Consider the following 12532-nt stretch of genomic DNA (forward strand, 5'->3'; position numbering starts at 1 on the left):
GCATGGGAAAGTAGATGTCATTTCTTTGCTAATAAATGTATTTGTTTTGTTATATAATTTGCTAATTATGCACTTTGGTGTGATTAGATATCCAATATCATATTATATTGGTGAGATTATGCTTATTGAAAATAGTATGATCTCCCTTGATGAATTTCTGAACTTCCTGGAGTTCAGGAATTCATGAACCTTTAATAATAATGATTACTCCAGATATCTACAATATCTTTGGTTTTCATGACCTTTATTATCTGATTCCTTTTACAGTACTCTTTCTTCCATTTCTAAGCTTTTTCAATGTTTCCAGAATATTTTGTCATCTTCTTGATATTTATTTTCTGTGTTCTTTCCACACTCCTCCCATGAATTTTATTTATTTAGTTTTCCCACAGTGCTTGCTTCGCTTTCTTATATTTTATCTGTATTCTTGCACTGCACAAGTTTGACTTAACTTGCTTGTCACTTTTAGTAAGTTTTTTTCTTTTCCTTGACTAGCTTTTTTAATCCTTGCACACAACCTCGCCATATGTACCTGCCTTTCTGCTAAATCATTCATTGTTTTGTTGTGTCCTGAATTCACATGAGAATGCTCGCATAATCAGTGAGCATTCTTCTTATTTCTTGCTTTTTTCTCTTTATGTGAACATGTGCGCATCTTTATGCAGGAATATGGTGTTAGTAATGACTATCCTGAACAGAAATCCACAAGTACTTATCATTATTCTTAGCTTTGGCCTCTTTAAATTTTCCAGAAACATTTCATCACCAAAAATTCCAAATCAATAACAATGAAATGTCTATAACATAGGTTCACAAACTTTTTCGGGCCACCGCCCACTTTGCAAGACATAAATTTTGTAACGCCCCCCATTATATAAATTATATAAAATTGGGTTTATTTTTGTACAAATAAACTTTAAAATTCAATTAGAAAAGTGGTTTTATATATTATATACATATTTTGAAATGAAATATAACGAATATATTTGCTACTGTAAACATAACCTATTATACACACATATATACATGCCCTATTTTCTCATTGACATAGAAAATTGACATCTATTTCTATCTGACATGGTAAATTTTCAAATGGTTAAATAATTGAAATAGAAAATTGATAAAAAAATTGATCGTGTAAGACGGGCATAAGATGAATTAAAATGCACTATTTAAATTTTAAATGATTATCTAATCGCAAAATCACGAAAATAATTAATTAATAAAAATATATTATTGATTTCTTCTATAAAGAGCCACCGACCCCTAGACTGCCTGAACGCCCCCAAATGCTTCTGATCCCACTATAGCCCCCCCCCCCCCCCCCAGAAGGCTTCAGTGCCACCCACTTTGGGAACCTATGGCCTATAAGAATGTGTTTATCTACAGCAGATAAAACATTTTTATCTTTAATAGCAAATTAATAGCAAAATGTTATTTCCTCTGAATTTGTCAGTTCGTGATGCTGTGATTCCAGATATCTTAGAGCTATCCTCAAGACAGAAAAACTTCAGAACTCGTTTCCACATGGAACTGCTTAGTGGTTAAATTCTTTCATTAAATGTTTCAAAATATGTATATTATTTCTTTGAAAACTCCCATGTTACTCCTCTTAATAAACTATTATAATTACTGCTATTTTGCCTGCTTCAGTTTAGGAGTGCCCCTGTTTAAATGTCATTGGCTATTTACTCGGATTCTTAGGGCATTGTAGATGTAAATTTACCAAAAAGTATATGTAGCATAAGGAAGAGAAATTTACACATTACACCAAAAAAAAGGTATGTGTAAATTTCTCTTCCTTATGCTACATATACTTTTTGGTAAATTTACATCTACAATGTCCTAAGAATCCATGAGTAAATAGCCAATGACATTTAAACAGGGGCACTCCTAAACTGAAGCAGGCAAAATAGCCGTAATTATAATAGTTTCAAAATATTTTTATTTTATAAATGTTGCATTTAATAATCTAAGAAATGCCAGTGATAATTTTGAAAACTGTGGTTAATATTTATTTGTTTACTGCAACTGATTAAACTAAGTGAACTTTTTATACATTTTTAAAATCAGTTTTAAAATAAAAAAATATTGCAATATTTTTTTATTTGAATTATTTCACCAGAGCAACAGTTGAAAGCCTTATTGATTCACCTGAGTCAAGTCTTCCTCCAGTCACTATAACCATAGCTAATAATGATGTGGATTTCATTATCAGGTAGGATGAACTTCAAACATGTTTTTGTTACTCTAATTAGTAATTATTAATTCATATGTTAAAATGAATTTTTGATAAGTTTATAAAACTGCTGGTTGGCTGGGTGGATCCTATAAGCTATGGGTTCAAATTCTTCTCTTGCATGCTTATTTGAAGTCCTGAGGTAGCCTTCAAAAATAGTCTCTAGACCAGGGTTTCTGAATTATGGATGTGTAATAGGTTTACATATTTCTATGGGATTCCTATTTAAGAAATAAATAAAAAATGAGAAATTCATTTTTTTTGCATGCTTTCTCTGATTCTTTTTTTCTCCCCTCTATCCTTTACAAATCCTAGTTTGAATTTACAAAGCTCCTTTTCTAATAGCTAGTGATATAGACAGTTACTTTTATTCAGAAAAAAAAAAAAGTCCAAATTCATAAGTAAATAAATTATTTCATACAGCATACCATGTAAAAATGATAAAATAAATAACTGATTATGTGAATGAGCCATTGAAAATGTCTTCTGGAATCCATTCTATCTTCAGAATATAATTTGTCCTATTAATTTGTAATCCTAGAACATAAGATAGGATATTTCATGTCTTTTCTGTAGTTTTTAAATTTATTAATCCATCATCAAATTCTTGATATGTACTGTTGGATTTTGAATGAAGAGAAATTAAAATTATTAATACCCCTTTCAGAATCCAACATAATCCTCCATATCATGAGCAAGACTTTTAAATATTATTTGTGTCTCTTGCTTAAAGTCTGTTATTCATGTAACTGCATTGAATTTTGTTCATTACTAATTAAAAATATAATCTTAAATATAATAGTAATAAAAAGACTGTATGAAAATATCATTTAAATTAATTAATATAATCCTATAAGAAACTGTACATATGTAATGTACCTTATGTAAACTATAATTTTTTTTTTTTATCATTGCTGTATGTAAGAGTGAATTTTATGTAATGCTTCTGTTTGTTTTATTTGGCTGTTGTCATGGAAACGGGTTAAAAATAGATAGCGTGAGCATGGAGCGTGAGCTACAGTATTGGAAGCAAGCTTGATATGAGCTGGACTGTGAGAACAAGTTTTGGCGGGAAGAATGAACGTATTTAATGAGAAAGCGAAAACAAATGGGAGAAACCATACCTCCAAGACAAACATCCTCAAGCTACACTACAGAACAAGTGCCTGTGAATGATACTGGACGCCCCGTGGTTCATCAGGAACACCCAGATCCACCAGGACATAAATATCCCCTACATCTCTCCACTACTACGCTCCCTAGCAGAAAAATTCTCTATGAAGACATCTACGCATCCAAACCAACTAATACAGCAAGCTGGAAACTATGACGGTAATGACCACTGGAAACATAAAAGACTGAAAGCCATCCTAACACTCAACGACAAATAACCACTTCTGCCCACTCAGGGCGAGCTAAAATAGCTCACAAATCTCTCCCATCACTGCTCCCGAAACAGACAACAGGGAATATGAAAAGCGTCAAGCTTCACCCTCTGCGCCATATACGTCCTGCGTCCAAACAAGGGAGAAAGCTTAGAGGCAGCACGGAGTAAAGTAAGGGGTGGCAGTATCAGAATTTGTAGTGCGGTAATTAGATTAAAAAGGAACTGGGAAGTTAATAGGCAATCTGGAATATTGACATGGAATTCTAAAGTTACAACGAATTCCAATAGTTTTAAAGAAGAACAGTGCAAGACTGAATTTATTATATAGAAGTAAATAAGAAATAAGTATATTACCTAATATAAGCCTGTCAAAACTTGTGAAGCGCTACAATTAATAATTCAGTTATTATAAAGAAGATTTCTTTTGAATAGTGTTGCTTCAGAGTGATAGTTAAATAGAGTTTTAAAAGTGCCTATAGTGAATCTGATGTGCAAAGGATTTAACCCAGTAAGAACAGTCATAAGAGTTAGTTCCGCCTGATATATCCTAACATTAACTGAGGCGTCCTACTGAAATTAGCCGAAGTTTGGAGTTTAAAAGTGTTCCCCCCTTTGAAGTGATATATAATTGAATTAAGTGTTTGTTAACTAAGAAAGAATTAGAGAATTCTACATCAAGAATATTCACTATGAGATTCTGTAATATTGAACTGTGTGAACCATTTTAAATTATTAGGAAGAATATAGATTTAATAGCTGAATGTCTAATGCCTAAATTTATGTGAATGTTGTGAGTAGTTGAACTAAGTTAATTTGCATTATCTTGTTCTCAAAGTTATACTTATGTACATGTTATATAACCCTGCATTAAATGTTTTGTTTTATTGATTTCAATATGGCGTTTGCCTGATTCTCTTTTACTGTATACCATTCATAAAATTATCGGACCCTGTGGAAGCCTTAAATGTTAATATCAAACTTGGCCTGTACAAAAAGTGAAATTGCTAAAAGTTAGTTGATGATTGATTCCACTATATTGTATAGACTAATCTGCATATAGAGTGGCGCAGTATAAATATAAATTTCTCTATATTTTGATTAGTAATCAACCAACAAGTAATTATTTCAAAATAGAGCAACGTTCCAACAAGATGGCAGATTCAAAGCCAGGATGGACGACACAACAGTACCCTCTGGAGGTATACCATAGTATCATGTACACTTCCCCTCAAAGAAGAATTCCCCAATAAGTTCTTTTGTTATGTGGCAAGTAAGGAAAAATGACTATGGAAGAATAACCTTAATGAGTGCTGATGGTGGCGAGGTGACAGAAGCAAATAAAATAGTTGAGTTACCGAGTGACCAATTTGCAAGGATATATCATACAAGTGAGATTAATGCTGTGGCATAAACTATGTTGCCAAAAGTATTTGAACATTTTACGTGCCATGAAAATTTCAGATACTATCACATGCAAATATTTGGGGAGTGCATGTGTAAGTCTGGTAATAAAAAGTGGGATGTGCTGCATGTTTTGTATTGTATTTTATCAAAATGCCATGTTCTGCAGAACTGACAGACTTCCAATGTAAGATGGTAGTTGGATGTCACATCAGCGTTCTTTCTGTCCATGACATATTGAAATTCACTTTTGCTTATGTCATTCATAGATGGAAAGTTGATAGCATTACTTATCCCAGCTGGAAAATGCCCTGAGAGGCCACCAGCACTCACTGACTGAGATCAGTGAGCTCTGACACGGAATTTCGAGCATTCCGTGTCAGACACTTGCACGACATCGATGGCAAACCTCGCAGTCAATCTAGGAAATGCTGTGTGGGTAGGGGCATCTGTCTGCAGAGAGTTGCATGCCTTAGTTGTATACTTGTTTTTTAAAAGTATCATTAAAAGAATTGGTTACGACATTTAAACTATCAACACTCAAGTAAGTCAAACTGCATGAGTTTTTATTTTATTTTTCAATTACACAACGATATACCTGACTTGGTTCCTGGGAACTTTAATAGTATTGTCTTCTGCTCACTGAGCTGGGACAAGTGAAAGTATGACTCATGCTGTTTTGCTCATTCTTGTTAATATTTTGAATGTTGTAACTAATTTTTTTTTGCTCTCTTCCTAGATACTCCTGTTACAGTGAACAAATATATAGGAATCGTAAAGGAAATTAGAATTTATTTACATGTACTAAACTAGTTTTTAAAGGTATTTCATAGTTTTCTTTTTTGATTGTAATTTGGATGGTAGTTGTTTAAATATGCTAAAAATGTATCTCGGCTATAAAACACAAATAGCAAACACATCTGTATTGTGGTGTGCATGTGTGTGTGTTAATTTTCTTTATTGCCATTCACGAAAGGTAAATCCATATTACATTAGTATTGTGAATCTGCTAAGATGTCTTATTTTTATTTTAATTAGTTTAAAATATTTTTATATTTTACATAAGACCTATCATGGAACTTTTATAAGCTAAATCAGGTCACCTGAAACATTCACGAACAGCCATCCACATTGGGATACCAACCCACAGCGTTGATTAGGGGGGCAGGTATATGCTAACCACTCAAGCATGCAGCGGATGTTCTATATAGTAACTGGTTATGTGAGCATTACCATCCCATCCACATAGAATAATCTGAGTGTGTGATAAATTTTGAAGTATGCCAAGAGTATCTGTCAGTAGTATATTGGTAAATAAAAAAAAAATATCAAAGCTGAGTGTTGCTGTTTGTAAGTTGGGATTTTTTTTAATGAAAATTTTCAGGTGAATAGAATTTTTAATGAACAGAAGTTGTAGTTGTTTCCATAATTTCAAGATGAATTGCAAACTTGAATGTCTTGTAATGTCTCAGACATCTAGATGATTTCATGCAGGGAAGAATTATTGGAAAGCTTGAAGGCCACAGAATGTGTTTCAGTTTGCTAAGAGGTCACCCTCACTACGAGAGTGGTCTGAAAAGTTCTCAGCCTCGACCATAGATGGCAACACTATCGGCAAGATTTTTTTTTTTTTTTCTAAGTTGGTACATCTGTCATAAGCATCCATTTTAAATTGCAAGTCATTCTATCAAATAGTTTGTTTTATACAACTGTCTGAAGCAAAAGTTTTGTCTGTATTTCTTGAAATGGATAAAATTGAGTATCGTGTGGTTATAAAATTCTTTGTAAAAGAAGGTTTAACAGCAAAAGAAATTCATTTGAAGTTCATAAACGTTTATGGGCACTCTTCTCCTTTGTTTTCGACAATTAAGAAATGGGCTGCCAAGTTTAAACGTGGCCGTACCAGCCTTGAAGATGATCCACGTGAAGGACGTTGAAAAAAGTGTAACAGCACCAGAAATCATTGATCAAATGCACATGTGATATTGGATGACGCAAGTCAAAGTGCATGAAATTGCTGAGACTATAGGCATTTCAAAAGAACGTGTAGGATGTATTTTGCATGAAGAATTGCAAATGAAAAAACTTTGCACAAAGATGGGTGCTGCGTTTGTTCACAGCAATTCAAATATGCACTCGCATGAAAATCTCTGAACAGTACTTGGAGCTTTTTAACAAGAATAAAACTGATTTTGTGTATCGATTTATTACTATGGATGAGACTTGGATTCACTATTATACACCAGAATCCAAACAGCAATCAAAACAGTGGACAGAAGCCGGTTGGTCAGTGCCAAAGAAGACAAAGTCGGTTCCATCAGCAGGAAAGGTAATGACATCGGTGTTTTGGGATGCATTTTGTTTATTTATTTTCTTGAAAAGGGTAAAACAATAACTTGGGAGTATTATTCCGATCTTTTAAACAGACTAGACAAACAAATTCATGAGAAAAGACCCGGTTTGCAGAAGAAAAAAATCATCTTTCATCAGGACAATGCACCTGCCCATAAGGGTATTTTGGCAATGGGAAAAATTAAGGGATCTGCACTATGAATTGTTGGAACATCCACCCTGTTCCCCAGATTTGGCTCTCTCTGACTTCTGTCTCTTCCCAAAACTAAAGCTCTTCCTTGCTGGTCAGCGTTTTTCTTCGAATCAAGAGGTGATTGTAGCCGTAGAGGAATATTTTGCAGATCTTACTTAGAATCACTACAGAGCAGAGATAATGGCCTGGATCGTCGCTGGAATAAATGTATTAGTCTTAAAGGAGTTATGTAAAAATAATTTTGAAATTATAAATTCGTTTTTTTCATTGTTAGGCCGAGAACCTTTCAGACAACCCTCGTATCATAGAGCATGAAGACGGTTTTTTGGTTATAACCACAAAACGTAATCAATGCACGACAGTAGGTCAGCTTGCAAGTCGGCTGCATTCAATCATAGGTACATGGATATCTTGACAAACTGTGGCAAGACTTCTGCGACCAGTAGGCCTATACACTCAGTGAGCTGTAGTGTGCATCCCTTTATCCACAGCTCATCGTAGAGCATGTTTTTCAGTGGAGTTGTATCCATAAAAATTGGACAAGACACCAATGAGCTAATATACTCTCTACACAAGTTGTTTTAGTATTTCCTCTGATTATAGACAACACTTGATCTGGCTTGAAAGTGATACTGTTTACCATCGTGAGCATGGCTTTGAAAAGGATAGATATGGCGGTGTTGTGGTCATGGTGTTGGGAGGCATTATGCTTAACGGGTGCACCGAGTTACAAGCGCTTGAAAAAAGGGACTCTGACTGGCGAACAATATTGCAATGAAGTTCTTTAACATCAAGTTCAATTGTTCTGTGGTGCTGTAGATGAATTTATTTTTATGGATGACAGTGCCACACCATATTGTACACAAGCAGTGGAGATATTTCTGGAGAGCGAGGATATTAATCAGATCAAGTGGCCAGCATACTCAGCCCCATAGAACATGTTTTGGATGCAGTAAGGAGATGCATTGCTGCTCAAAATCTCCCCCCCCCCCCCAAAAAAAAGAAATCTTTGCTTTTTGGGAGGGGAATTCACTTGGTGCTAAACATGGTATGACATTGAGAGAGCTGCATTGCAGTTCAGGGTGGACATATACCATACTGAAATGTCTCTCTAAATTTTTCATGTAGTACTATCATATCCTATACACCTTGAAGTTTTCTGTAAGCACTGTACATTAATTCCTTAACTATATCCTTAGGAAATTTGTAACTGTTGCCAAAAACATATTGCAATTTAATTTGTATGAAATTTGTTGGAATTTTTTCCACTTGATTATACTATAAATTAAAGATACCAAGAAATTATATACCTGGTTTAATCCTTTATCCAAGTATAAGCAAACTAGTTTGCACCTGAACTATTTTCAGGACTGGGGCAACTTGTATATAGTAGCTCATGACTTCACATCACTTGCCTTAGTATCCCACAATGCAAAGCACATATCCTTACGTATGGCAAGTGATGTGAAATCATGAGCTTCTATATATGAGTTGCCCCAGTTCTGAAAATAGTTCAGGTGCAAACTAGTTTGTGCCTGAACCGAACACTTGAGGATTAAACCAAGTATATAATTTCTTGGTATCTTTAATTTATGGTATGAAGTTTATAACACATTTTTTTGTGTAATATAATTTATTAGTCTGCTGGCAATAGATTTATGTCCACATTTGGCTGTAATCGTGAAAATGTTTTCATATACAGGTAAAATGTAGCTTTTGAACACCAGTGTATTACAAAATATTAGTGTGACTTAATTATTTTTGTTCTTGTGATGCACTGCATTAAATCACTACTACTTAATATGCTAAATTTGGTCATGCCATAAGTCACAGAACAAAAGAGGATTGCATGAAACTGCTCCCTGTCTTTCAATTATATAAATAATCCTTTTAAGCAATCTTTATTCCACCAGTTGATTTCAAATAAAAATGACTGCTTATTTTCTCGGCTTGACAAGTCACTACTGTACGCCTACAGAATGTGAGACCCTTCAACACTTTTGTGCAGTTCAGAAGAAGAATCCATTCTGATAATAGGGTAATCATTCTGTCTTGTGGGATGAGTTGTTATTATTACTTATCAGAAAATTAACTTTTCTTTTATGAACATTGTAGTTTTTAAAGTGGTAACTATTTTGCTTGTATAACAGTTGGAAAATTTTACGTATAAAGCACATAATTTTGCGTGTTGGTGACCAGTTCGTACATTATTTCTTTTTCTTCCCTTCAGTATGAATTGACTATTCTTGGCAATCTGCCAGAACTGGTTCTATGAAGTGTGGCATACTATAGAAATCACTAAATATAATTGTTTCACTTAGACTTTGGGTTTGGCAGCTGCCATGCTTAATGATGGTTCTTCTGAGTTTATTTTGGGATTTTCTTCCTGCACTATTTTCTTAATTGCATCATTTGGACTATAACTAAAAACTTTTCCATAGTTCATATTTACATAACTATAAAATTCATGCTTTTCATTTCATTGCTATGTTGAACTGTGCCATAATATTTTTGTCTTACAGAATCTCTGATAGAGGAGGAGGTATTCCTCATGATATCATTAATAAAATAATGAGGTATCATTTTACTACTGGTAATAGTGATCAGGCTTTAGATGGTGGTCTTCTTGAATCTATGATGCATGAACCAAATGAAGGGCCTGCTGCAGCCCCCATGTATGGGTGAGTTCATTTAAATTATTCTGTCATGTAACTCGGTGGCAATCACTTTATTTGTTACATGATTTTTCGAAACAAAAAATCTGACAATATGAATGAAATCAAGAATCCTTTATGCATTCTTTCCTTTCTTCCTCTCGACGCATGTACACTGACAAATGTAGAACATAATGTATCACAAGTTTTGATGGCTCTTACCAAAATTAATGAAACATGTAAATATTGAATTGCATATTGTGAGAAATTGTATTATCTACCCTATCATCTTGTCAAAACTCAGTAAATGGATAATAGTTATTTGTAGCCACTTTGCTTGATCAGATTGCCATACTATCTGCTCTCCATCTATCGGGTTTCAAAAAGTCCTGGTAGATGGAGACTTTCAAAAGCCATACCTACCAGCTGTGGTTTTTGAAAGTCTTTTCACTTGGTTACAAATGAAATTAAAAATGCCAAGAAATTATCGATACATTCTTATTTAATCCTTTATTAAGTGTGTAAGCAAACAAATTTTGTGCATGGAATCTTCCCAAATGGGCTACTTGTATAAAGAGGCTAATGATTTCACATTAATTGCCATGGTATATACCATAATGCAAAGCATACATCCTTTTGGGTATGTGTGTTTGTGTTATGGGAAAGGTTACTATCTAGACTGATTTAGACTCTTATTGAGATATGTTGAGCTGTGGGGATGCCTCTCCAAAAACTCGTGCAATTCCTCAGATTGCCCAACGGGTCTGAAGGAACAATTTAGCTCATTGCTCAGCAGTGGTTCTACTCAGTGATGGGCTTGCCCTACCACCAAGCAGAGTCCTCAGCAGTGGCTCTCTACTCAGTGGTAGGCTCACCTCACCCCTCGAGCAGAGCAGCTCATATCCCAGGGAGGGGCATTTGTCGAGGCAACCACTTCAGCAGACTTTCCACATCAACAGAACTGCATCAGTGAGAGCAGAGGAGGATGTTGTTTAGCCAAGTAATGCCTTAGCCAACATGAAATTTTATGTTGTATCATCACATTTATTGTTGTCTAAGCCAACAGAATACAATTTGGTTAGCTAAGACCCACATTGTCATCCCATCTGTGTTCATTCAGTATTCAGCATATATCTGCTGATGAAACCTTGGAGCCCTCCTCTGGGAGGGCTCTATCAAGGTTGAAGTAATGCAGGTCATATATACAAGTAATGTGTGTAAGGTGGATCCCTGAGAACATTTAGCATTTGATAATGACCCTTGCTTAACAGTCAGGCTAGTTCTCTCACCTTCATGCAATACAGGTCTGCATGAAGGTCCGCCCCGGGCGGCACTTTTTTGTGGGTTTCACATGACACAATTTTATTTGTCAACGATTCTTTTATTTATTTTAACTTAGTAATTTTTATTACTTAATTAATAATTAGTTTTTAACAACTATACTTACACCTAAAATAAAACAAAACCGTTACATTTCCCTATCATCATCAAATTCCTGACATTTACCGTACAGGATATGATAGTACTACATGAAAAACTTACATCATTACTAACTTCCTACCTACAATTTTCTGCCAAATCAATCTGTTACCTGTCAAAGCTACAACATTGTCAGATCTTATATTTATATATCTATCTTCTAAGGCACTTTTTACCGTATCAAACCACCTATATCTTGGTCTTCCTCTGGGTCTTTTCTTCCTCAACCTCTTTCATTTTTCCTTCAATAATCTTTGTGTATTTTAGTCTACAGTTCACATCCTCGTCCCAATCTACAAAGGAAGAGGAGATGTTCAAGACTGTGGCAACTATAGAGGAATCAAGCTGATGTCACACACATTAAAAATATGGGAAAGAGTAATTGAAGCAAGAAACGAAAATTGGTGAGGAGCAGTTTAGATTTATGCCAGGAAGAGGGACAACGGATGCAATATTTGTGCTAAGGCGCAAATATTGCTTCCTCAACCTCTTTCATTTTTCCTTCAATAATCTTTGTGTATTTTAGTCTACAGTTCACATCCTCGTCCCAATCTACAAAGGAAGAGGAGATGTTCAAGACTGTGGCAACTATAGAGGAATCAAGCTGATGTCACACACATTAAAAATATGGGAAAGAGTAATTGAAGCAAGGTTACGGCAGGAAATGAAAATTGGTGAGGAGCAGTTTGGATTTATGCCAGGAAGAGGGACAACGGATGCAATATTTGCGCTAAGGCAATTGATGGAGAAATATAGAGAGATGCAAGTGGATCTGCACATGGTGTTTATAGACCTGGAAAAGGCATACGACAGAGTGGCCAGGCAGG

General features: G+C 34.8%; 1 protein-coding gene across 5 annotated transcripts in view; it reads left to right on the forward strand.

Annotated features, from left to right (window-relative positions):
• LOC150107839 (branched-chain alpha-ketoacid dehydrogenase kinase-like) overlaps positions 1-12532 on the forward strand; it is a 309936-nt gene that overhangs the window by 267328 nt on the left and 30076 nt on the right. For all 5 annotated transcript variants that reach the window (XM_090392088.1, XM_090392087.1, XM_090392090.1 and 2 more), the window contains 2 exons: positions 2126-2218; positions 10095-10253. In XM_090392088.1, coding sequence (XP_090248214.1) covers positions 2126-2218; positions 10095-10253 — 252 coding nt within the window. The remainder of the gene's footprint in view (positions 1-2125; positions 2219-10094; positions 10254-12532) is intronic.

Source organism: Typopeltis vanoorti, chromosome 4, assembly GCF_054136105.1.
Source record: "Typopeltis vanoorti isolate ZY-2024b chromosome 4, IOZ_Tvanoo_1.0, whole genome shotgun sequence".
NCBI classification, from domain to species: Eukaryota; Metazoa; Arthropoda; class Arachnida; order Uropygi; family Thelyphonidae; genus Typopeltis; species Typopeltis vanoorti.